The sequence below is a fragment of the Trichomycterus rosablanca genome, chromosome 4, assembly GCF_030014385.1.
Source record: "Trichomycterus rosablanca isolate fTriRos1 chromosome 4, fTriRos1.hap1, whole genome shotgun sequence".
Lineage (NCBI taxonomy): Eukaryota > Metazoa > Chordata > Actinopteri > Siluriformes > Trichomycteridae > Trichomycterus > Trichomycterus rosablanca.
Genome location: NC_085991.1, coordinates 3,912,862 through 3,940,314, shown reverse-complemented (window position 1 = coordinate 3,940,314; position 27,453 = coordinate 3,912,862). Strand labels below are relative to the sequence as shown.

The following is a 27,453-nucleotide window of genomic DNA, read 5'->3' as shown; positions in this document are numbered from 1 at the left end:
ACATGTAATTTATTGTATATAATTGTATACAAGTGAAATAAGGTAATATATTTGTATATTTATGAGTGTATTATAATAATACACCGTGTGTGGGTCGGTGGGTAGCACTGTCGCCTCACAGCAAGAAGGTCCTGGGTTCGACTCATAATATAGGGCAGTTGTAGCCTAGTGGTTAGTGTACAGGACCAGTAATCAGAAAGTTGCCAGTTCAAGCATCACCTCTGCCAGGTTGCAACTGTTGGGCCCTTGAGCAAGGCCCGTAACCCTCAATTGCTCACACTGTATACTGTAACTGTACTGTAAGTCACTTTGGATAAAAGCGTCTCCTAAATGCTGAAAATGTAAATGTAATAATATAGGGCAGCTGTAGTCTAGTGGTTAGTGTACAGGACTAGTAATCAGCCTCGCCTCTGCCAGGTTGCAACTGTTGGGCCCTTGAGCAAGGCCCGTAACCCTCAATTGCACACACTGTATACTGTAACTGTACTGTAAGTCACTTTGGATAAAAGCGTCTCCTAAATGCTGAAAATGTAAATGTAATAATATAGGGCAGCTGTAGTCTAGTGGTTAGTGTACAGGACTAGTAATCAGCCTCGCCTCTGCCAGGTTGCAACTGTTGGGCCCTTGAGCAAGGCCCATAACCCTCAATTGCTTTGACTGTATACCGTCACAACTGTAAGTCACTTTTAGGGCCCTGATAGCTCAGTCGGTAGAGCATCAGTCTTTTAATCTGAGGGTCGATGGTTCAAGTCCCTGTTCAGGCGAATTGTACTGCAATTTTCTTCGGGATCAATAAAGTGTTGTGTTATCTTATCTTATGTTATATCTTAGGTGAGGTGTCCTTTCTGTGTGGAGTTTGCATGTTCTCCCTGTGTCTTGGGGTGAATTGGAGATACAAAATAGTCCATGACTGTGTTTGATATCAAACTTGTGAACTGATGAATCTTGTGTAATAAGTAACTATTTGTCCTGTCATGAATGTAACCAAAGTGTAAAACATGACGTTAAAATCCTAATAAAATAAATAAACACATAAAACAAAGCATGGGCCTGTATTTTGCAAGTCTACACCCTTTTACTACTTTACTAGATAGTATGCTAGATCTCTATGGCGCTGTGCACTCATGTACTACTTTGGCATACTCGTTAGTAGGGAAGTGCGCATGTGTAACGCTGTCTCATTTTTGCCCGGAAGGTCACACATGTGAGTAGTGAGAGGTCGGTGTGCTTCCTCTGACTAGCTGTTACATACTAGTTAGTGTAAATTCATTCTGTGGGACTCATTTAATGGTTGAAATTTTAATAACTCCAGCATTAAAATAGCGGTTCGCGGAGCAGCATATCGAGCAGCGTGTGGAGCAGCGGGAGAGCGAGGATTTCAAAGTAAGCGCCTTCGAGTAGATTAGCACGCCGGCTAACCAGCAATGTGCGAGGCTGAGCGTGTTAGCCGTGTAGCTACACTGATACCTTTGTTGTTTTGAAAACGGCTTTAAATGATTCTGCTTCAAACCGGTGTGTTAATAAATATGTGAGGGGGTTGCTGGGTTTTTCTACGCTCATTAATTTAGCCTAGTAGCTTGCAAAGTCACACCGGTAGCTTAGCACAAACGCTAACTAGCATGTGGGGCACTAAGCTGGGTCGTATCCCGAATGAGTTCAGAGTGCAGATGTAGTGCACTAGGAAGTGCGCTCTGCTCTGTATAGCACCCGCACCGGTGTAGGCAGCGTAGGGTACTTTGGAATGCAGCCCGGCTTGAAACAGTAGGGGGATGGGATTGAGCCGGGTTTTGAATCCCAAATGGATCATACCTCACTAAATAGATGCGATCATAATAATTAGAAATAGATTTGCATTTTTTTAAAGTGTGCACTTTGTTTAGTACACTTGATGTGGTGTTGGGATTCGCCCCCGCATAACTGACCCATAGCTAACCAGTCCACAGAGCCGGTTTTGGTTCCAGTTTTGGTTCCAGTTTGTGTTCTAAACATAGTCTAGAGTATTAGAATACCCACATCTTCTATTTTTATTGATATACAAGCAGTTAGAGTCCATAAAATAATCCAAAATAACCCAAAACGTGCAGCAATGGGAGTAAATTCAGCTTTGAAAGTTACAAATGCAAACCATTTCAACTGGTGTCCCAAATGTTCTTGATTACTTACAACCTCCAGTATTGAAGAACCAGGCTGTTAATAGATCCTCTTGCTTATCATTTTATAATATGCCAGAGTCAAATCAGGAAGGAAGATAGTTAGAAATTGCAAAGAAAGACAGTCGGCTGTGCCTGAGGGAGGAGGGTCGACTGGGCTTTGTTTCCACGGTACAGATGGCACAGTGGAGTGCATATCATGGCTGTCTGTACGTGTTCTTTTACTGTGGAAGACTCTAGACCAGGGGTATTCAACTAAAATTTAAAGAGGTCCAGTTCGAGAAAATTTCTTGAAGCAAAGTTCCGGAATGTTTAACTATATATATAAGCGACTTACACGATGAGCAACTGAGGGTTAAGGGCCTTGCTCAGGGACCCAACAGTGGCAACTTGGTGGTGGCGGGGCTTAAACCAGCAACCTTCTGTTTACTGGTCCAGTACCTTAACCACTGAGCTATCTATATTTATTATATATAAGTAGCCTAGTAGTTGTATCAACATCTGCATGTAATCAATAACTGACTGTCAAATCAGATTTGTTTATTTATTAGGATTTTAACGTCATGTTTTACACTTTGGTTACATTCATGACAGGAACGGTAGTTACTCATTACACAAGATTCATCAGGTCACAAGTTTATATCAAACACAGTCATGGATAATTTTGTATCTTCAATTCACCTCACTTGCACGTCTTTGGACTGTGGGAGGAAACCGGAGCACCCAGAGGAAACCCACGCAGACACGGGGAGAACATGCAAACTCCACACAGAGAGGACCCGGACCGCCCCACCTTATCAAACCTTTCTCTTATCAAATTAACAGAAATTAAAAACAAATTGTGCTTCAGTGGGAAGTAAGAACAGAAATGAGTCTCTCCATCACGGATTAAATGCTGTATTTTAAATGCACGGATTAAATGCTGTATTTTAAATGCACGGATTAAATGCTGTATTTTTGCTGTACACGTTTCTTTTTTGGAGAGCGCCATTTGTCTCCTGTCTCACTCGTCTTTTTCTCAACTTTCTCCTACACAGTCGTCTGTATCTCTCCCTTCGTTTTTTGTATGTTCGCTATCTTTCTTTTTCTTTCCACCATCTTTTCACATGTAACTCGCCTCTAACTCGCTCATCTGTCTGCACTGTAGAGTCGCAGTGTTTACCGGCTGGAATGCACAGACTTGATTGGCTGAGTGGTGTCACGTGAAACCGCTACCGTAAAGACTACAGAAGCTGCGCCGGTTAAAATAGAAGCGCTCCGTCAGGTTTCAAATCATAACTTTCTGTTTTGGCTGTAGGTCCGGGTCCGTATGGGACAGCTTCTGGGTCCGGACCGCGGTCCGCCTGTTAGTGACCTCTGCTCTAGACGAATGCACTTGCGCCGGAAGGTCCGCCGGATAGTCTCAGCTCTCCTCGGCCAGCGTGTTGGAGTGGCAGTAATAGGGCAATGATTCGACTGCGAGGCCAATGCCACAACAACCTCAGATCATCCCAGATGTTCTTGATTCCTAACAACCCTCCTCCTTTATTTAAAGCAATATTGAACCAGACTGTTATTCCGTCCTCTTGGTCAGCACTTTGACAGCATTGCACTACAGGTTATAGAAGATGTCAGTGAGTTTAGTTTCCAAACAGACACAATCGGCTGTGCCTGAGGGAGGAGGGTCGACTGGGCTTTGTTGCCACGGTACAGATGGCACAGTGGAGTGCATATCACGGCCTTCTGTACATGGTATATCACTGTGTAAGACTAGACTCGCCATTGCCTGAAGCTGGCAAAAGTATGCATGCCAGGGTGCTGGCCGGATAGTCTCAGCTCTCCTCGGCCAGCGTGTGGGAGTCCAAGTGGCAATAATAGGGGAATTGGCAATGATTCGAATGCGAGGCCAATGTCACAACAACCTCAGGTTGTCCCAAATGTTCTTGATTCCTTACAACCCTCCTTTTTTTTAACTAGACTGTTATTACATCCTCCTGGTTGCCACCCTCATAGTTTAATGCCAAAATCAAATAGGGAAAGAAAAGAAATGTGTCAGTGAGTACCATCAAAGGGCATTTGGTTGAAATCACCCGTGCCTGAAGGAGGAGCGTCAATTGTGTTATGGTACAGATTTGGAAAGTGCATGTCATGGTATATCACTCTGTGAGACTCCGAACTCGCCACTGGCTGAAGCCGGATAGACTCCGCTCTCCTCGGCCAGCGCATGGTGGTACAAGTGGCAAAAGAATTACAACAGGGGAACTGGCAATTATTATACTTGGAGGCCAGAGTCAGCCTCAGATTGAGGTTTTACTAGGCAGCTCGTGATGGGATTGATCCAAATGACACTTGGATTTGAGTGTGCGAGGTATGTGTTCCCTAAGATGTATTCCTCCGGTGCGCCCAGTGTCTTTAGGGTGTGCAGCATCCCCCGCAACCTTGACCAGGTTAAATCGATTGATGAAAATGAACCATGCTGTCGGTTATACTGTGCATGTATTAAATACAATATTTTCTGTCCTTAGTTTTAGGTTGAAGATCTCATTCACGCTCGCAATGGACTGTAAGGGCGTGAGTGGCTAATACATACATGATCTCATGGTGAGTTTTGGACATCTTTGTGCACTCAGCCTACAAATGTTCTCACTTCAAAGCCTGAAGAGGTCAAAATAAAACCTGAAGGCCTTTTTCCTGAGTGGTTTTATTTATTTACTTTACTTTACAGTGTTTAACTGTACTTAATGCACTTTGGCGACCTCTGCTGGTCACTTATCGCACTCATGTGCCTTCTCCTGATCTGTAATATCACTCTTTGTGCTTTACAGTATATAGATAATATATTGACTATATTTTTAACCAACTAACTAACCAAAAGTTCATCGTTCTGTCATTTCTCTTCCCTCCAGGCTTCTCTCTTGCCCTGACGTCTTGGTTTAGCCAGGATCCAAAATGAGCGTAAGCAGTGATGAGGTCAATTTTCTGGTGTACAGATACCTGCAGGAGTCGGGTAAGATACCACATCTGCACGGGACTGGCACTACTGGACAGAATATTGGAAATATGTAGAGGAAAGTGATTTAGCTGAAGTGTTATTTAGTGTCAGTGGATTGCTGTTATATCTAAATACAGGATGGTCAGGTACCTTTAGGCAAGGGTGCCAAACGCTGGAAGCAAGGACATTAAATAATAGCCGAAAGAATACACTCATAGGTATTCTGGTTTACTCCCACCTTCTAAAAGGATGCAGACGGTGGATTGGCAGCTCAGAATTAGTCTTTGGCATGACTGTATTAAGTCATTAAAAGTCTAATGCAAGCTTGTGCTCGGTGGCTTTAGAATCCACCCCTTGCCCCCCCGGTCCTAAAGTATTTGTGTCCAAGGATGTTCAAATGCGCATCATATTTATTCTACTCTAATTTATTTTGTGGTCCAGGCTTCGCCCACTCGGCGTTCACGTTCGGCATAGAGAGCCACATCAGCCAGTCGAACATCAACGGTGCGCTCGTGCCCCCCGCCGCCCTCATCTCCATCATCCAGAAGGGCCTGCAGTACGTGGAGGCAGAGGTCAGCATCAACGAGGTAAGTTCAGGCCCCTGCGGTCTCCAGTCTAGTCCAGCCCACACCGTGCCACCGTCCTCACTACGCCACGCCGACTCTTATGTTCTCAGGATGGCACGCTCTTCGACGGACGCCCGATCGAGTCTCTGTCTCTGATCGACGCCGTAATGCCGGACGTGGTGCAGACGCGCCAGCAGGTCTACCGCGACAAACTGGCGCAGCAGCAGGCTGCCTCCACCACGGCAAGCGCTGCCGGCGCCAAGAACGGAGAAAACGCTGCCAACGGAGAGGAGAATGGAGATCACATCCTATCCAGTGAGCAAATACGTACAGTTCTTATTATATTGTATTTCTATCGTTTTAAGAAGACACTATACTGCCAAAAGTATGTGGACACCCAATCAGAACCATGACCGTTCATATGGAGCACCCGTTTCTCCCCTTTTTTGGGAGATATAATGAATACGTGTGCCCATTCGTTCAAGTGGTGCATTTGCAAGGCCGGGCGCTGGTGATTCTGGTGGTGGCTCCTATTCATCCCGTTAGGTTTAGGCTCTGTACACATCACTGGTGCTCCTCCTCCTTGTCATTTATTTGTATTCTAGCAATGAGTGTGGTAGTTAGGAGGGGTGTCCACATACTTTTGGTAGTCGTGTGTGTATCAGGAAAACAGAAACACGCATTTTTGGGTTGGTTGATTGTTCATGTATGTGAGTTTTGATCGACTATCCAAAATTTGTTTCCGGCAGACAACCACGAAGACATGATGGAGGTAGACCGGGCGGTGGAGATCCCGGCCCACAAGGCCATGGTGCTGCGCGGCCACGAGTCTGAGGTGTTCATTTGCGCCTGGAACCCTGTCAGCGACCTGCTTGCGTCTGGGTCAGTCACACGGTGTTTCTTCAGATGTTAATGTCCCCACCCATCTCTTCCGGTCAATTTCTGTCCCCACCCATCTCTTCCGATCAATTTCTGTCCCCACCCATTCTCTACAGGTCCATCTCTGTCCCTACCCATTCTCTACAGGTCCATCTCTGTCCCTACCCATTCTCTACATCCTATATCTCTGTCCCTACCCATTCTCTACAGGTCCATCTCTGTCCCTACCCATTCTCTACAGGTCCATCTCTGTCCCTACCCATTCTCTACAGGTCCATCTCTGTCCCTACCCATTCTCTACAGGTCCATCTCTGTCCCTACCCATTCTCTACAGGTCCATCTCTGTCCCTACCCATTCTCTACAGGTCCATCTCTGTCCCTACCCATTCTCTACAGGTCCATCTCTGTCCCCACCCATTCTCTACAGGTCCATCTCTGACCCCACCCATTCTCTACAGGTCCATCTCTGTCCCTACCCATTCTCTACAGGTCCATCTCTGTCCCTACCCATTCTCTACAGGTCCATCTCTGTCCCTACCCATTCTCTACAGGTCCATCTCTGTCCCTACCCATTCTCTACAGGTCCATCTCTGTCCCCACCCATTCTCTACAGGTCCATCTCTGACCCCACCCATTCTCTACAGGTCCATCTCTGTCCCCACCCATTCTCTACAGGTCCATCTCTGTCCCCACCCATTCTCTACAGGTCCATCTCTGTCCCTACCCATTCTCTACAGGTCCATCTCTGTCCCTACCCATTCTCTACAGGTCCATCTCTGTCCCCACCCATTCTCTACATGCTCTATCTCTGTCCCCACCCATTCTCTACAGGTCCATCTCTGTCCCTACCCATTCTCTACAGGTCCATCTCTGTCCCTACCCATTCTCTACAGGTCCATCTCTGTCCCCACCCATTCTCTACAGGTCCATCTCTGTCCCTACCCATTCTCTACAGGTCCATCTCTGTCCCTACCCATTCTCTACAGGTCCATCTCTGTCCCTAGCCATTCTCTACAGGTCCATCTCTGTCCCTAGCCATTCTCTACAGGTCCATCTCTGTCCCTACCCATTCTCTACAGGTCCATCTCTGTCCCTACCCATTCTCTACAGGTCCATCTCTGTCCCTACCCATTCTCTACAGGTCCATCTCTGTCCCTACCCATTCTCTACATGCTCTATCTCTGTCCCTACCCATTCTCTACAGGTCCATCTCTGTCCCTACCCATTCTCTACAGGTCCATCTCTGTCCCTACCCATTCTCTACAAGTCCATCTCTGTCCCTACTCATTCTCTACAGGTCCATCTCTGTCCCTACCCATTCTCTACAGGTCCATCTCTGACCCCACCCATTCTCTACAGGTCCATCTCTGTCCCCACCCATTCTCTACAGGTCCATCTCTGTCCCTACCCATTCTCTACAGGTCCATCTCTGTCCCTACCCATTCTCTACAGGTCCATCTCTGACCCCACCCATTCTCTACAGGTCCATCTCTGACCCCACCCATTCTCTACAGGTCCATCTCTGTCCCTACCCATTCTCTACAGGTCCATCTCTGTCCCTACCCATTCTCTACAGGTCCATCTCTGTCCCCACCCATTCTCTACAGGTCCATCTCTGTCCCCACCCATTCTCTACAGGTCCATCTCTGTCCCCACCCATTCTCTACAGGTCCATCTCTGTCCCTACCCATTCTCTACAGGTCCATCTCTGACCCCACCCATTCTCTACAGGTCCATCTCTGACCCCACCCATTCTCTACAGGTCCATCTCTGTCCCTACCCATTCTCTACAGGTCCATCTCTGTCCCCACCCATTCTCTACAGGTCCATCTCTGTCCCCACCCATTCTCTACAGGTCCATCTCTGTCCCTACCCATTCTCTACAGGTCCATCTCTGTCCCCACCCATTCTCTACAGGTCCATCTCTGACCCCACCCATTCTCTACAGGTCCATCTCTGTCCCCACCCATTCTCTACAGGTCCATCTCTGTCCCTACCCATTCTCTACAGGTCCATCTCTGTCCCCACCCATTCTCTACAGGTCCATCTCTGACCCCACCCATTCTCTACAGGTCCATCTCTGTCCCCACCCATTCTCTACAGGTCCATCTCTGTCCCTACCCATTCTCTACAGGTCCATCTCTGTCCCTACCCATTCTCTACAGGTCCATCTCTGTCCCTACCCATTCTCTACAGGTCCATCTCTGTCCCCACCCATTCTCTACAGGTCCATCTCTGACCCCACCCATTCTCTACAGGTCCATCTCTGTCCCCACCCATTCTCTACAGGTCCATCTCTGTCCCCACCCATTCTCTACAGGTCCATCTCTGTCCCTACCCATTCTCTACAGGTCCATCTCTGTCCCTACCCATTCTCTACAGGTCCATCTCTGTCCCCACCCATTCTCTACATGCTCTATCTCTGTCCCCACCCATTCTCTACAGGTCCATCTCTGTCCCTACCCATTCTCTACAGGTCCATCTCTGTCCCTACCCATTCTCTACAGGTCCATCTCTGTCCCCACCCATTCTCTACAGGTCCATCTCTGTCCCTACCCATTCTCTACAGGTCCATCTCTGTCCCTACCCATTCTCTACAGGTCCATCTCTGTCCCTAGCCATTCTCTACAGGTCCATCTCTGTCCCTAGCCATTCTCTACAGGTCCATCTCTGTCCCTACCCATTCTCTACAGGTCCATCTCTGTCCCTACCCATTCTCTACAGGTCCATCTCTGTCCCTACCCATTCTCTACAGGTCCATCTCTGTCCCTACCCATTCTCTACATGCTCTATCTCTGTCCCTACCCATTCTCTACAGGTCCATCTCTGTCCCTACCCATTCTCTACAGGTCCATCTCTGTCCCTACCCATTCTCTACAAGTCCATCTCTGTCCCTACTCATTCTCTACAGGTCCATCTCTGTCCCTACCCATTCTCTACAGGTCCATCTCTGACCCCACCCATTCTCTACAGGTCCATCTCTGTCCCCACCCATTCTCTACAGGTCCATCTCTGTCCCTACCCATTCTCTACAGGTCCATCTCTGTCCCTACCCATTCTCTACAGGTCCATCTCTGACCCCACCCATTCTCTACAGGTCCATCTCTGACCCCACCCATTCTCTACAGGTCCATCTCTGTCCCTACCCATTCTCTACAGGTCCATCTCTGTCCCCACCCATTCTCTACAGGTCCATCTCTGTCCCCACCCATTCTCTACAGGTCCATCTCTGTCCCCACCCATTCTCTACAGGTCCATCTCTGTCCCTACCCATTCTCTACAGGTCCATCTCTGACCCCACCCATTCTCTACAGGTCCATCTCTGACCCCACCCATTCTCTACAGGTCCATCTCTGTCCCTACCCATTCTCTACAGGTCCATCTCTGTCCCCACCCATTCTCTACAGGTCCATCTCTGTCCCCACCCATTCTCTACAGGTCCATCTCTGTCCCTACCCATTCTCTACAGGTCCATCTCTGTCCCTACCCATTCTCTAGAGGTCCATCTCTGTCCCCACCCATTCTCTACAGGTCCATCTCTGTCCCCACCCATTCTCTACAGGTCCATCTCTGTCCCCACCCATTCTCTACAGGTCCATCTCTGTCCCTACCCATTCTCTACAGGTCCATCTCTGTCCCCACCCATTCTCTACAGGTCCATCTCTGTCCCCACCCATTCTCTACAGGTCCATCTCTGTCCCTACCCATTCTCTACAGGTCCATCTCTGACCCCACCCATTCTCTACAGGTCCATCTCTGTCCCTACCCATTCTCTACAGGTCCATCTCTGTCCCTACCCATTCTCTACAGGTCCATCTCTGTCCCCACCCATTCTCTACAGGTCCATCTCTGTCCCCACCCATTCTCTACAGGTCCATCTCTGTCCCTACCCATTCTCTACAGGTCCATCTCTGACCCCACCCATTCTCTACAGGTCCATCTCTGTCCCTACCCATTCTCTACAGGTCCATCTCTGTCCCCACCCATTCTCTACAGGTCCATCTCTGTCCCTACCCATTCTCTACAGGTCCATCTCTGTCCCTACCCATTCTCTACAGGTCCATCTCTGTACCCACCCATTCTCTACAGGTCCATCTCTGTCCCTACCCATTCTCTACAGGTCCATCTCTGTCCCTACCCATTCTCTATAGGTCCATATCTGTCCCTACCCATTCTCTACAGGTCCATATCTGTCCCTACCCATTCTCTACAGGTCCATCTCTGTCCCTACCCATTCTCTACAGGTCCATCTCTGTCCTTACCCATTCTCTACAGGTCCATCTCTGTCCCCACCCATTCTCTACAGGTCCATCTCTGTCCCTACCCATTCTCTACAGGTCCATCTCTGTCCTTACCCATTCTCTACAGGTCCATCTCTGTCCCCACCCATTCTCTACAGGTCCATCTCTGTCCCTACCCATTCTCTACAGGTCCATCTCTGTCCCTACCCATTCTCTATAGGTCCATATCTGTCCCTACCCATTCTCTACAGGTCCATATCTGTCCCTACCCATTCTCTACAGGTCCATCTCTGTCCCTACCCATTCTCTACAGGTCCATCTCTGTCCCTACCCATTCTCTACATCCTATATCTCTGTCCCTAACCACTATCTGCAGGCCCCATCTTTGGTCTAACCCCATTTCTAAATGCCATCCACCCCCACCACATTCATGCTGGCCTATTTTATCCAAACACAGATCCTATTGGCCACATTTCTATCCATTGAGTCCATATGTGAGTTTATTTAGTTGCTGAGTGTGTGTGTATGTGTTCAGGTCCGGGGACTCGACCGCTCGGATCTGGAACCTGAGTGAGGGCAGCTTGGGCGGCGCCACTCAGCTGGTGCTTCGTCACTGCATCCGGGAGGGAGGCCAGGACGTGCCAAGCAACAAGGACGTCACCTCGCTGGACTGGAACGTAAGAGACGCGACACTCTACTCGTCTCTGTACATCGGTCTTGCTCGATTTTCTCTGGTTCCAATCCATTAACAACAGAAGTATGTGGATGGCACATCCATACTGGGCACCTGACTGACATCCAGTTTCAAATCCATGGGCACATTTTATGTGGTCTGAAAGCTTAGCACGCGACTGACATTCCAATTCATCCCGATGTTGGATTCATAGCATAGTTAGAGTTATGTAATTGATTCTGTTTACCCGGCTGGGGTGGCACGGTGGCTAAATGGGTAACACTGTCGCCTCACAGCATAAAGGTCCTGGGTTCAATCCCCAGGTGGGGCGATCCGGGTCCTTTCTGTGTGGAGTTTGCATGTTCTCCCCGTGTCCCGTTTCCCGTTTCCTCCCACAGTCCAACCACATGCAAGTGAGGTGAATTGGAATGAGTAACTACCGTTCCTATCATGAATGTAACAAATAGTGTAAAACATGACGTTAAAATCCTAATAAAGAAACAGATTTACCTGGCTGTGTCGAAAACATCTCACCCTAGTAATCGTGTCCACATACTTTCGGCCGTAGAGTGTTCGCTCACCCTGTTGCTCCATACGATTGAAACACGTGATTCCCACGTCCTTTCTCTGACCTAGACGTTGTGAAACATCTGGAAGGAAACGGTTCTTCTGTCTTTTGCTCTCACTTCTCACACTCTGCGTTGAACCTGTCCTATTTTGGTCACATGTTGTACTGGATTTTGTGGGTGGCACGGTGGCTCACCTCACAGCAAGAAGGTCCTGGGTTAAATTCCCATATGGGGCGGTCCGAATATTTTGTGTGTGGAATTTGCATGTTCTCCCCGTGTCTGTGTGGGTTTCCTCCCACAGTCCAAAGACAAGCAGTGGAGGTGAATTGGAGATACAAAATTGTCCATGACTGGTTACATTCATGACAGGAACGATAGTTACTGGTTATACAAGATTCTTCAGTTCAAATTCAATAGCAAACACAAAGTGTAAAACATGACGTTAAAATCCTAATAAATATGTAAATAAATGTACTGGATTTGGTTCTGAGCTTAAGAAGAGTTTTATATTCATTCAGTCCATCTATTCATGTCTCTATCTTTTTCTTTTGTGGACAGAGTGAAGGTACACTGCTAGCCACTGGCTCCTACGACGGCTTTGCCCGAATTTGGACTAAAGATGGTAGGTCCCCATTATGCACCCTGTCTTAATAAGTCTTTATACAATTACTTTACTAGGGATGTAACGATACACTCTACCCACGATGTGATGTGATTTACGATACTGGGTTCACGATACGTTTTTTTAAACAATTAAATTGAAGACAAATTATGACAGTTTCCTTTTATTATTTATCTTGTGCTTATCTTTTATTTATCTAAATAATGGATGCTCTCTTATTTCTGAGGTAGGTACAAACTATGCAAAACAATGCTGCTCATTTCCCTTTTTGTGTAAAAAAAAACTGAAATTAAATAAATCCCGCATTAAGTAAATAATACAAATAAAGAAAGTATCCTCACATAAATACATTTGGCTGGAAAATTCCAAACCGGGCAACCCTGTAATGATGTCGACCAGGCAAGATGAATAGCACCAGCGCCCTCTGCTGTAAATATTGATTCATTATACATGTAAACCGATTTGAATCGTTACACATGTGAATCGATTTTTAACTGTCTTGTGATGCATCGTTACATCCCTGCTTTACATTTACATTTTTGGCATTTAGCGGACGCTTTTATCCAAAGTGACTTACAGTACTTTATATTACTGACTATACAAACATTATATTGTCTAAGCAATTGAGGGTTAAGCGCCTTCCTCAAGGGCCCAACAGTGGCAACCTGGCAGTGGTGGGGCTTGAACCAATGACTTTTCGATTACTAGTCCAGTACCTTAACCACTAGGCTACAACTGGGACACCCCTGATTATTTTTCTTAATGAATTAATTTCAGCCACACAGATTGCTAGTATTATTTGCAGCAACAGTTTAGGGAAGGCCCTGTCCTGTGCACAAATCAAGCTCAGTAAAGAAAGACATCTTAGTTTAAAGAAACTCCAGTGTCCTGCACAGAGCCCTGACCCCAGCCCTACTGAACAGCTTTGTAATAAGCCCGAACATCAGAAGAGTGGCTGTTGTAATAGCTAAAAAGATCCCACAGAGGTCACTCTATTTTAATACTATTTGTTTTTGAACTGGGATGTCCAGTGAGCTCAGGATCACATGTCCAGTTGTGTCTGCTGGACACACTGTCCAGGTCAGGCTGGAGGTCTCTGCAGGGACACTTTGCCATCTAAGCTCGCCCTAAACGAATCACACACATAATAGTGTAGAAAGTTCTACTTTATATTCAAACCTTAGATGGGCTGTATGTATGTTTTTGACTGTCATGTGTTTCATTTGACCCTCATTATAAATTACTTTGTGTTGTTTAGGGAACCTTGCAAGCACGTTGGGGCAACACAAGGGTCCCATATTTGCTCTCAAGTGGAACAAAAAAGGCAACTTCATCCTCAGTGCCGGTGTTGATAAGGTAAATCACCCATTCTACTGATTTTCCTTCACTTTTCCTTCCAAATGAAGCATTTCTGAGTGCCATTACTCTTTCGGTGCCTCCTCTGAGCTCACCAACCGCTTCTTTTTACCAGACAGCGCAAACGTTCAGCCTCCCTGTATCCCTGTACTGCAATCAAATTTCTTAGACCAGACTGTAGGACTCCCAATCCGACCCTCCCTCCCTCAGACGTGTCCAGAAGTCCCTGACCGACCCTACTGCATTACTGAGACTCGAACCCTGGCTCCACAGACGACTACGTAAAACATAGAGTTTAAGCTTAGGTAGTTAAGGAAGTTAGCATTTACCCAAGGCTAAGAAAATGTCCATGGAGGATGACAGACGGAGGAACATGCTAGACTGAGACATTTCTCCACTACTCACGCAGACACCTCGACCAGACACTAGGAGTCGCTGTTGCTGCTGCAATAACGGAACCCCCTGATTGGTCTTCCCTCTTCTTACCCTGGTAGCCGGGTTAGAGTCTCAGCGGTGGTGGGTTAGTGTAAACAGCTGCTATGTTATTATTAAGCAGCGCAACTTCAATGATCGGCCTAAGACTAGGAATGATTCTTAAGCTTTTGCGATACGCTAATTTGTCTGTCTTTTTCAGACCACAATCATTTGGGACGCGCACACGGGAGAAGCCAAACAGCAGTTCCCGTTCCATTCAGGTGAGCATCTGTTCCAGTCCCAACTGTGATCTTTATTATGTTTGCTGGGACTGAATGATTACTTTTTAAAAAAAATATGACTAAAAAATGCCCCTAATACACCAGAGACAACAACTACACACACCTGGAACTGTTAAAGAAACCCTCGTCCAAGAAAATACAAGAGCAATCCTAAACACAAATAGAAACAAGAAATAATAAAAAGAACAAAACGTAATACTGATCATGCCATGAATAACACAATCATATGTATAAAGTGGCATAACACTCAAATAAATAAATAAATAAAATATGCTAAGTGAAAATGTGCATACAGCAACATGCGTTTTTAATTTGGCAGTATTGTAGATTTTAATGACGTAGTAAAATGCATGTGATTTGACACACAGTCCTTCAGCTCCACTCACTGATGCAGCATCTCATATCAGTGCACCCTAAGTGCTGGTCCGAAGCCTGGGATTAACAGGAGGGGTGCGTCAGGAAGGGTATCTGGTGTAGAAACAATGCCAAATCAAATATACAAAACATATCATATTTCAAATTAGTATTCGGCGCCGCTCAGGTGGCGCAGCGGTAAAAAGAAACGCGCTGCAACCAGGGCTGGATTCTGAGAAGCGTGGTATCGAATCCAGCCTTGCTTTACCGGTTCGAAGCCGAGTGGCTATATGAGCAACGATTGGCCGGTTGCTCATGTGGGGGGTGGGACAAAGAACCGGATGTGGGTCTCTCTCTGTCAGAATGCGATCGCGTTCTCTGCCGGCTGATTGGAGGCGCTTACACAGAGATGGGAGAGGGTGCCCTTAGGGTGTGTCTCTCCGCATGCAACGCTAGGTGGCGCCAAACTCGTCGATGTGTGGGTGGCAAAGATGCATCTGGCTGCTGCTCGTGTTTCGGAGGTGATACGGGTTAGCTTCAATCACCTCCGTCAGGGCAGGGTTCGGTATAGACAGAGAGGAAGCACGATGCTAATTGAACAATTGGATGTGCTAAAAAGGGGAGAAAAAGGGTTAAAAAAAAAATTTTTTTTAATTAAAACATTAAAAAAAAATTGCGTCAGGGCGGGATTTAGTGGGATGATGACATTTTATCAAAACTACGTAAAATAACCCTAATACAGTAATATTTTGTTTATTAATTTGTTTAAGTTGGTGCATTATTCCGATATGTGTATGTTTGTGTGTGTGTGTTTGTAGCTCCTGCTTTGGATGTGGACTGGCAGAGCAATAATACGTTCGCCTCATGCAGCACCGACATGTGCATCCACGTGTGCAAACTGGGCCAGGAGCGACCAGTCAAGACATTCCAGGGTCACACGGTGAGGACCTACATGTTTAAAACTGCATATTTTGTTTAGTTTTGAAATACACGGTATTTGGTGAACACCGATCAGCCATAACATTAAAACCACCTCCTTGTTTCTACACACATTGTTCATTTTTTCAGCTTCACTTACCATATAGAAGCACTTTGTAGTTCTACAATTACTGACTGTAGTACATCTGTTTCTCTGCATGCTTTGTTACCCCCCTTTCACCCTGTTCTTCAATGGTCAGGATTCTCACAGGACCACCACAGAGCAGGTATTATTTAGGTGGTGGATCATTCTCAGCACTGCAGTGACACTGACATGGTGGTGGTGTGTTAGTGTGTGTTGTGCTGGTATGAGTGGATCAGACACAGCAGCGCTGCTGGAGTTTTAAAACCCATCAGTGTCACTGCTGGACTGAGAATAGTCTGTGGGCAGCGTCCTGTGACCACTGATGAAGGTCTAGAAGATGACCGACTCAAACAGCAGCAATAGATGAGCGATCGTCTCTTAATTTTACATCTACAAGGTGGACCAACTAGGTAGGAGTGTCTAATAGAGTGGACAGTGAGTGGACACGGTATTTAAAAACTCCAGCAGCGCTGCTGTGTCTGATCCACTCATACCAGCACAACACACACTAACACACCACCACCATGTCAGTCACTGCAGTGCTGAGAATCATCCACCACCTAAATAATACCTGCTCTGTGGTGGTCCTGTGGGGGTCCTGACCATTGAAGAACAGCATGAAAGGAGACTAACAAAGCATGCAGAGAAACAGATGGACTACAGTCAGTAATTGTAGAGCTACAAAGTGCTTCTATATGGTAAGTAGAGCTGATAAAATGGACAGTGAGTGTAGAAACAAAGAGGTGGTTTTAATGTTATGGCTGATCGGTGTATGTCGTTTAAATTTCAAGCCCATCACAAGGTCCTTCACTAATCCGAGTGCTTGTTCTATAGAACGAAGTGAACGCCATCAAGTGGGATCCCACCGGCAGCCTCCTGGCCTCCTGTTCAGATGACATGACGCTAAAGGTAATAAAGAACCAACAAATCAGAGATTTACACTGTGTGGCCAAAAGTATGTGGACACCTCTATAAAGGTTCAGATTTTTTAGCCACACCCGTTGCTAATATTAGCTGATGAATTTCTTTCTGTGCAGCTGTGGAGTATGAAGCAGGACGGCTGCGTTCATGACCTGCAAGCCCACAGCAAGGAGATTTACACCATCAAGTGGAGCCCCACCGGACCTGGAACCAACAACCCCAACGCCAATCTCATGCTGGCTAGGTTCGCACATGCTGTCTGGATTTGTCATCGTTGTCTCTATTTATAATAGACATGTTCCGGGTGCTGCACTACAACGTTAGAGTCTGTGATAAGCTAAATAGGAGCACAAATTCAATTATTTTGCTGGTGGGGCTCAGCTGAAGATAGAAATGCAGACTTGACTCGGTCCAGTGTGGCGTCAGGTCTCACTTCTGCTTCATCGAACCCCACTTCAGCCTAAATATCGGCTAATGTCAGCTGCTACCACCTATTAGTGGAAGCACAGTCACTTAAACTATGAATGTTGAGCTGGTACACAAGAACAAGCCCCAGTAAAACCAGGTCATGACCTTCTCTCAGCAGCATGTGGCCCAGAGTTCTTGTAAAATGTTTATTTTTGCTCCTAGTGCTCATTTGAAGTCGGGTCGTCCTAATCTGTGTCACTCTCGTCTCTCGCAGTGCGTCGTTTGACTCGACGGTGCGGCTGTGGGACGCCGAGCGCGGTTTTTGCATCCACACGCTCACGCGGCACCAGGAGCCCGTCTACAGTGTGGCGTTCAGTCCGGACGGGCGTCACCTGGCCAGCGGCTCATTCGACAAATGCGTGCACATCTGGAACACGCAGGTAAACGCGCACACGGAGGGTCTGATTGATTGAGAACACGTTAATGAGACAGCGATGGATATTTACCGATGAGCCAAAATATTAGGACCACATGATGTTGATAAACAGGATTCGTCCAGCCAGACTGTCCTTTCTGATACCTGTGTGTCCATTGTTGGATTTCTGGACAGCTTGGTCACTTATGAGGTTAGCCTACATTTCCTCTGGCGTCTAAGTTTTGGCTCCCCCACAACCTGTAGGTGGGTTGTGGCTTGTCAGTCCTCATATTTGTGGCTGCCTGTCCATAAAAACGCACTTTGGTGAGTGTGGAGTGGACAAATTTGGTCAGTAGTCTGCATAGAGCCCTGACCTTAACCCAGATGAACACCTATGGGATGAAGCGGAATGTTAATTGCAAGTAAACCTTCTATATTGTGAGAAGCTTTCTCAGACCAATGAACACTGATGTAGCCTAGAAAGGGAAGCAGGTGCAACTTTCAGCAGCTGGTCAGGTGTCCACATACTTTGAGCTGGTTGCATTTTTCATTATTTATCAGTTAACCCTATAACTCCAAGCGTATCATATTTGATACATGAGTTTTAGAGACCTCTATATCATCAGTATGTATATTGTTTGCCTGAAAAACTTAATGTATACAATTTAATACTTGTCCCTCCCCCCATCAATCAGCCAGAAAACAACCACCTGTTGTTTTGCATGGATGTTTTTACCACTTTTTTAATGAAATATAGGGTTAAAAAATTGAAATTTCATAATTTATTTTGTTGTAAAATCTGGTTGAATGTATTAAATTATATACAGCAGGTATTTAATTCCACAAAGCAACATAATAATAATACATTTTATTTATATAGCGCTTTTCAAGATACTCAAAGACGCTTTACATAAGACAAATAATCAAAACAAATACGTACATACACCATACAAATCATAGTACAAAATCAAAATAGTACATCAACATCAAGAATAATTAAGATAAAAACAAAGAGAGCAGCATAAGACAGTTCATTAAAAATTAGCTAAATTATGAGAGAGAACAACAAATATAGAACAATTTCTTAAAATTAGACAGAAACAGGACAGATTTACATGCAATCAGGAAACTGAAAACTTTACAAGTTTTAGGATCTAGGACTTCACATTTCTGTCGTGATCTAAGTATAAAAACTATTAAAAAGAATAGCAAAAATAAAAGCATTTATTTCGTGTTGTTACAAGTTAAATGCCATATTGAATAGATGAGTTTTGAGAAGTGACTTGAATTTGGACAGGTCAGGACAATCTCGTAGGTGTTTGGGGAGAGCATTCCATAAAGATGGAGCAGCTATGGAAAAGGCCCTGTCACCCCAGGTCCGGTGCTTGGTCCTAGAGGGTATGGACAGTAGGTTAGCCTCAGAAGAGCGAAGGCTACGGGAGGGAATGTGCTGATGGAGCAGGTCGGTGAGGTAGGATGGGGCCTGATTATGGAGAGCTTTGTGAGTGAATAGAAGAATTTTGAATTGAATGCGTTGAGCAACGGGAAGCCAATGAAGTTTTTGTAGAACAGGTGTAATATGATCACGGGAGCGAGTATGAGTAAGGAGGCGAGCAGCTGAATTCTGGATATACTGAAGTTTTTTTAGGATTTTGTTAGATGTACCATAAAGGATGCTATTGCAATAATCAATTCTGGATGTAATAAAAGCATGAATCAAGGTTTCGGCGGCAGAAAAGGAGAGTGATGGACGTAGACGTGCTATGTTTTTTAGATGAAAGAAAGCAGTTTTGGTGATGTGATTTACATGGCGGTCAAAAGAGAGGTTGCTATCAAAAATTACACCAAGATTTCGGATGTTAGAAGACGGAGACAAAGTGTCATTATCAATGGTAATTTGAAAATTTTTTGTGGTTTTTGCCAGGGTTGTAGGACCTACGATGATCATATCTGATTTTTCACAGTTTAATTTGAGGAAATTAGCTTTCATCCACAATTTCATTTCAGTGATGCAATTTGTCAGAGTGGAGTGAAGTTCAGTATTAATGGATTTGGAGGAGATGTAAAGCTGAATATCATCAGCATAGCAGTGGAAATGTAAACCATGCCGACGTATGATGTCACCAAGGGGGAGCATATAAAGAATAAACAAAAGGGGACCTAACACTGAGCCTTGGGGAACGCCTTGGGACAGTGGAGCAATGGCAGAACTACAATTGTTGATATTAACAAACTGTTGTCTGTTTACGAGATATGACCTTAACCACAAAAGGGCAGTACCAGTGATGTTGACAGAGGATTCAAGGCGGGACAGAAGAATGGAGTGATTAATGGTGTCAAAAGCTGCAGTAAGATCAAGGAGGACGAGAATATTAATTTGTCCAGAGTCTGAGGAAAGAAGAAGGTCATTTGTGACTTTGAGGAGGGCTGACTCAGTGCTGTGCTGGGGGCGGAAACCAGACTGAAATGATTCAAATAGATTATTGGAATTTAGGTGATCTTTGAGCTGTGAGGCAACAACACGTTCCAGTATTTTCGACAGAAATGGAAGATTGGAAATGGGCCGAAAGTTACTCATAATGTTAGAGTCAAGTCCAGGTTTTTTAAGTATGGGAGTAACAGCAGCCAATTTGAGTGATTGAGGGACTGAGCCAGAACTAAGAGAGGAATTGATTATCTCTGTGATAAATGATGAGATAACTGGAAAACAACCCTTAACAAGTTTTGATGGAGCAGGATCCAAAACACAAGTGGAGCTTCGCATCCCTGTTAAGATCTCAGATAGGTCCAAATGAGACACAGGTGAGAACTGAGACAGAGGCTGGGTAATAAATTGAGATGAGATAGGCGGAGAAACAGAGATGACAGGGGAAACTGTCAGAAAATTGTGGATATTCTCAACTTTTGTTTGAAAAAATGAGAGGTAAGAGTTACACTTGTCAACTGTAAAGGAATTGGTAGTATTGTCAACTGGTTTGAGAAGTTTATTTATTGTGGAAAAGAGAGTCTTAGGATTTGTTGATCCAGCATGTATGAGTTCGGAATAGTAAGTGGATCGGGCTGCCGTAAGAGCGTCTTTGTAATGTTGAAGATAATCAGAATAAATCTGATAATGTACTGTTAGACCGGTTTTCTTATAAAGTCTTTCAAGCTGGCGTTTACGGGATTTCATTTGGTGAAGCTCAATTGTGTACCATGGTGCGGAATGACTACATGAAACAAATTTGGTTCTCAAAGGAGCCAGCTCATCAAGACATGAGGCGAGTATGTCATTATAGTAATCGACAAGGTCAGATGAATTACTAGACAGTACAGGACAGACAGACATCTTTTTAACAAGAGAATCTGAGAAAGCAGAGGGAGAGATATATTGAAGATTCCTGAAGGATATTTTACGTTTAGCTCTAGTGATGGGCCTAGTGACCTCAATGTCCATGATGATTGTCAAATGATCAGAGACAGTAAGGTCATGGCTGGACGGCTGATGAACTAGGACACCAGTAGAGCAGACAAGGTCAAGAGTATGACCTTTTTTATGAGTTGGAAAATGTATATGTTGTGTGAAATTAAAACACTGTAACAATTCCAAAAATTCCCTGGCAAATTTACAGTTGTTGTCATCAATATGGATGTTAAAATCACCCATAAGCAGTACAGAGGATGAGAGGGCACTAAGCTGGGTTAAAAAATCTGAAAAATCAGAGAGAAAGGAAGCGTTTGGCTTTGGCGGACGATAAACTACAGCAGTGACCAGAGGAGTAGGCCCTGACAACTTGAAAGCCAGGTGTTCAAAAGAAAGAGCAGCAGGAAAAGACAAAGTGGTTATTTTAATATCATCCCTATAGACTGCAGCAACACCACCACCTCGCCCTTCCATACGAGGTTCATCAATATACGAGTATCCCATTGGCGTGGTCTGATTTAACGTAAAATAATCCAAGGGTTTATGCCAAGTTTCAGTGAGACAGAAAAAGTCTAGTTCACTGTCAGATATAAATTCACTAAGTACAGTACTTTTTGTGTTGAGTGAACGAACATTAAGCAATGCCATTTTCAAGTGGTATTGTTGTGTAGTTGGCTGTGAGGAACGAGGAAGAGAACGGAGATTTGCTAAGTCCACTCCGCGTTTCCCATCCCACTCCGTGGACAGCGTTGTCATGGAGACTACACCGCTACTGGTGTGCAAGGCAGCAGCGCTCTGATGACGTGTTTGCGGAGCGACAGTGCGCACGGCTGACCAGAAGGATGGAATAGCGTTACCGTTTCGAAGATAAACAAGCTTTCTCCGGGAGCCCCTGTGAATATAACGAGGCCGGCGAAGGAGTCCAAGCTGTTTGATGACTGAAATACACGATGGAGTAGTGCAGTTGTTGAACTTCCTCAGCTGGTCAACGGAATAGTTCAACATCGTGCCGATCCCAGGAAAACTCATCCACCGTTCACCACCGGCCGCAGACGCGATGTACAGTAGAAAGAACAAAAAGTATCAAAAGCACAAATAAAAGTATCAAAAGTAACATAAAAGAAATAGATCCACAAGGTGTGTAAAAAGATGAAAACGAAAAACGATAAAAATACAATAAAATACGGTAAAATACGGTAAAATACGGTAACGGTAGCGGCAGCCAAATGCGCCAGCGTCCACCATCACCATGGCAACTCAGAAAACATACAATATTTCATTATTTTTGTAAACTACTTAAGTACATAATTTGATGAATTTAGAATAGAAACTGTCATATTTATGGCATATATTATATTTTATATATATATATATATATATACAGTGTATCACAAAAGTGAGTACACCCCTCACATTTCTGCAAATATTTCATTATATCCTTTCCTGGGACAACACTATAGAGATGAAACTTGGATATAACTTAGAGTAGTCAGTGTACAACTTGTATAGCAGTGTAGATTTACTGTCTTCTGAAAATAACTCAACACACAGCCATTAATGTCTAAATAGCTGCAACATAAGTGAGTACACCACACAGTGAACATGTCTAAATTGTGCCCAAAGTGTCAATATTTTGTGTGACCACCATTATTATCCAGCACTGCCTTAACCCTCCTGGGCATGGAATTCACCAGAGCTGCACAGGTTGCTACTGGAATCCTCTTCCACTCCTCCATGATGACATCACGGAGCTGGTGGATGTTAGACACCTTGAACTCCTCCACCTTCCACTTGAGGATGCGCCACAGGTGCTCAATTGGGTTTAGTCCATCACCTTTACCTTCAGCTTCCTCAGCAAGGCAGTTGTCATCTTGGAGGTTGTGTTTGGGGTCGTTATCCTGTTGGAAAACTGCCATGAGGCCCAGTTTTCGAAGGGAGGGGATCATGCTCTGTTTCAGAATGTCACAGTACATGTTGGAATTCATGTTTCCCTCAATGAACCGCAGCTCCCCAGTGCCAGCAACACTCATGCAGCCCAAGACCATGATGCTACCACCACCATGCTTGACTGTAGGCAAGATACAGTTGTCTTGGTACTTCTCACCAGGGCGCCGCCACACATGCTGGACACCATCTGAGCCAAACAAGTTTATCTTGGTCTCGTCAGACCACAGGGCATTCCAGTAATCCATGTTCTTGGACTGCTTGTCTTCAGCAAACTGTTTGCGGGCTTTCTTGTGCCTCAGCTTCCTTCTGGGATGACGACCATGCAGACCGAGTTGATGCAGTGTGCGGCGTATGGTCTGAGCACTGACAGGCTGACCTCCCACGTCTTCAACCTCTGCAGCAATGCTGGCAGCACTCGTGTCTATTTTTTAAAGCCAACCTCTGGATATGATGCCGAACACGTGGACTCGACTTCTTTGGTCGACCCTGGCGAAGCCTGTTCCGAGTGGAACCTGTCCTGGAAAACCGCTGTATGACCTTGGCCACCATGCTGTAGCTCAGTTTCAGGGTGTTAGCAATCTTCTTATAGCCCAGGCCATCTTTGTGGAGAGCAACAATTCTATTTCTCACATCCTCAGAGAGTTCTTTGCCATGAGGTGCCATGTTGAATATCCAGTGGCCAGTATGAGAGAATTGTACCCAAAACACCAAATTTAACAGCCCTGCTCCCCATTTACACCTGGGACCTTGACACATGACACCAGGGAGGGACAACGACACATTTGGGCACAATTTGGACATGTTCACTGTGGGGTGTACTCACTTATGTTGCCAGCTATTTAGACATTAATGGCTGTGTGTTGAGTTATTTTCAGAAGACAGTAAATCTACACTGCTATACAAGCTGTACACTGACTACTCTAAGTTATATCCAAGTTTCATGTCTATAGTGTTGTCCCATGAAAAGATATAATGAAATATTTGCAGAAATGTGAGGGGTGTACTCACTTATCGTTCAGATCAGACGGATGATGCTGAGATGCCTTGAATTTCCTTCTCTCCCCACAGAGTGGCGCTCTAGTAAACAGCTACAGGGGGACTGGGGGGATCTTCGAGGTGTGCTGGAACTCCACCGGAGACAAAGTGGGAGCGAGTGCATCAGACGGTTCGGTAGGTCCTTCAGAAAAAGTAGAAATGAATCAATCGACTCTACGATTGTGGCGATTCCTTGTATTCGATTCTTTAGCAGTCATGCTGCACCCTGTGTTCCTTCGCTGCTCATCTAATACTTTAATGTTACAATTTATTTTTCAGGTTTGTGTATTAGACCTGCGGAAATGACGGCGTCCACAGAAAGCCATGGACCGACGGTGAACGTGTGCTTAGCCAAATTCGTCGACTCCCAACACCCACCGGTGTGGAAAACAGACTGTTATGCATCCATGCAAGGTTACACGGCTGATGAATCGTCATGCATATGTACAAACGTATCGTCGTTTTAGTTTTCGTTGTTCTTTTTGAAATCTGAGGGGGTCACACAGGTTCCTCACAGACCCCTAAACGCTCTGATGGCAACTCGACAAACTGGTCAATAGCTCATGGTTGGTTTGTTTGTTTTTTTCCCCCCGATACTCAGCTGTCCGAATGAAATATGACCATCAGTCTGTCGAAACACGTTAAATATACATGTACAAGCTATGCAATGTCACGACTAGACAAAATCAAACCCGTACATTTGTTTGGAAAGAATCGACACCTGAAACACTCACTTAGACCTACAGTATTTTCCACTAGGGTTTATTCAAATCCCCAAAAAACTGTACATTCGAACCCACGTCGCACTTCGGTTACTAGGCAAAATGTGGGAACGGCACACCCTGCCGCCGCAGTCATTATATCTATCGTTATCTTCAGCTAGCACCAGCAGCGCGTGATTCAAATGAAGTTGCCGTCTATCAAACTGCCTGCGGGTTACAAACGTCGGTGGAATCGAATCGTGTGCTTGGATAGTCACGCAGGTCCAAATCCGTTCGCCGTTCGAGGTCAATTTTGCTTGAATAATCAGATCTGAAGTCAGTTCTTTGCAAGTTGTTGTCTAGAGCAAGAACCGATTCAATCGATGAGGTGGAACGGCTAAAAAAGGGCATGTTCTTGGCCATATTCTGATTCATCTTAGACTCGTAAATGATTTGAACATTTCAAACGTCAGTACAGGGATGGAACCGATTATCTGGAGCTGTATTAAATTAGCCTCACACACTGTTAGATCTGCCAAAACAGGAGCTTATTTTTGTAACCGTTAAGTAATCGCAGGCTTGGAAGACGTCGTATAGAAACGTTAGTCGGATGCACACAGATGTAGTGAAATGCTGATGAAATTCTACCTTATCATGGACTCAAATCATCCGAACGTTGTAAACGTTGATAGAACTCTAGGGTTGGATATCGTACTGTAAAGAAGAGACATTTTAGTGTCACCAAAGTGCTAGTGCAGACTGGACAGACGAGGAAAGCTGTAAGATACTTCAGATCCTTCATGTGCAGTGTGTTTTGTAAAATGGTTGCTCATTACTGTACGTTTAAATGGTTACATGAAGGTAAGACGTGAAGGTAATTAGCCGCTTGATCCGCAAAGATTCTCTTGCAATACTCGGCTGTCGTAGATGCAAACAAACAGAACTCAAGCTTTCTATCGTACATAATAAATAGTCCCGTTTTTGTCAGTTTTATGACACCCTGTGTACACTTGCGATCTTCTCCAGTAAAAACACATCAGTATATTAGATTAGTGTTAACGAGTCAGTGTTTGATTGGGTCCTTTTTTCAGTTATGCAGTCATGGTATTACCCCTATGTGGAATTAAACCAGTACAGAATTCATAACATTTTAGTAAAATAGTTGTGTAGTGTTTTGCAAATTAAGACGTCAGACTCCGATCTGCTGAGCTAGGGTTGTGGTTATCGTATATAAAACCAACAGGCTGGTTTTAAAGCTGTACTGGAAGCAGAAAGAAATCACAACAAATCTAGATTTGTCTTGCAGACTCGGGCGTCGCTGCGGAAGTGGATATGACTAAAGTATTAAAGTAGTCACTTGTGTCAGGGTTTCATAGCACAGCTTCAACAATACAGCGAGAAAGTATCTAGATATTAAATATCAGTTTGGATGAATAATTGTGTCCTTTTGTCAGAGTTTAAATCCATCACGTGCACTAAAAGTTGCTGACGTCTTAATCGTCGTGTTAAATCATCGCTAAACGCGAGTGCAGGTTCAGAAGACGAGGTGGAATGAAGTCGTAACAGAATGCGTCCTGCTGATCAGTTTTGATTCGTCGGTGATTTATTTCAACTGTGCCGGCAGTATTTGCAGCAGCGGTTATTGCCAATGAGCCGTTTTCTATCGACGTCAGTGCGTCCGAGTTTGATATGAATTCGGTTTGTTGGCAGCTCGAGTCTAATTGTGTGTCTGAAAAACGTTGTGGGCACAGTGATGCAGTGGATAGTGCTGACACCTCACAGCATAAATGGTCTGGGCTCGATTCCGCGGCTGGCTGGTCCTAAAACATGCACTTAGGCCGACTGGAGCTACTAAAAACTGCCCTATGTGTGGGTGTGTGATAGACTGGCGCTCTATCCGGGGAGTTTCCTACATTTTGGCCAATGAATCAGACCCATCGTGACCCTGACGAGGACGAAGAGGCGGTTAAATAGAACGGGGGAAAAACGACGTGGGACAAAACCATGACTAAATGTACACAGTTTTTGTAAAATCATAGCGTCAATAATGATGATGTAAAATGTAATTGTATGAATTTGAGGACAACAGGAGTTTTTTTGTCTTTTTGTATCATTTTTGTGTAAATAACAAAGCCATGGCAGTGAAGTCTGAAATGAAATCGAATTCTGATTTGTCGTGGACCTTCAAATCATCTGAGTTGATCAGACAGTGTAGCAGGACCTGGTTATGGTTCTGTAAGAGATCTGTTAGGAGTTATTTGAAGTCAACAGCGTCTAATGAAAACCTCCCAAAGCTGTAACGATTTTGCATAAATAAGGATCATCTTGTGGCAGTGGTGACACCACAAGGTTGCTTGTCTAAGCCACAGTTGGGTCCCTGAGCGAGGCCCTTAACTCTCATTTAATCTTGAATAGTATTCCATGATTTATCCCATGTATCCCACGAAGTATTCCAGGAGTATT

General features: G+C 45.0%; 1 protein-coding gene across 1 annotated transcript; it reads left to right on the top strand.

Annotated features, from left to right (window-relative positions):
• The first annotated feature begins 1,281 nt into the window (after positions 1 to 1,281).
• LOC134311316 (F-box-like/WD repeat-containing protein TBL1XR1) lies at positions 1,282 to 26,083 on the top strand. Its single transcript, XM_062992942.1, has 16 exons — positions 1,282 to 1,383; positions 4,655 to 4,730; positions 5,036 to 5,136; positions 5,563 to 5,708; positions 5,798 to 6,002; positions 6,437 to 6,569; positions 11,343 to 11,484; positions 12,608 to 12,671; positions 13,930 to 14,027; positions 14,662 to 14,722; positions 15,916 to 16,037; positions 16,995 to 17,069; positions 17,198 to 17,325; positions 17,764 to 17,929; positions 24,323 to 24,424; positions 24,569 to 26,083. The coding sequence occupies exons 3-16, from the start codon at positions 5,079 to 5,081 to the stop codon at positions 24,593 to 24,595; spliced, it is 1,527 nt and encodes a 508-aa protein (XP_062849012.1). The 5' UTR covers positions 1,282 to 1,383; positions 4,655 to 4,730; positions 5,036 to 5,078; the 3' UTR covers positions 24,596 to 26,083.
• The last annotated feature ends 1,370 nt before the right edge of the window (positions 26,084 to 27,453 follow it).

What these genes read in the sequence shown, in the direction of transcription:
- LOC134311316 (XM_062992942.1), top strand. Translation starts at nt 5,079, where the DNA reads ATGAGCGTAAGCAGTGATGAGGTCAATTTTCTGGTGTACAGATACCTG. An exon ending in AGACATTCCAGGGTCACACG is followed by an intron (nt 16,038 to 16,994) that starts GTGAGGACCTAC and finishes CTTGTTCTATAG; the next exon opens with AACGAAGTGAACGCCATCAA. An exon ending in TGCACATCTGGAACACGCAG is followed by an intron (nt 17,930 to 24,322) that starts GTAAACGCGCAC and finishes CTCTCCCCACAG; the next exon opens with AGTGGCGCTCTAGTAAACAG.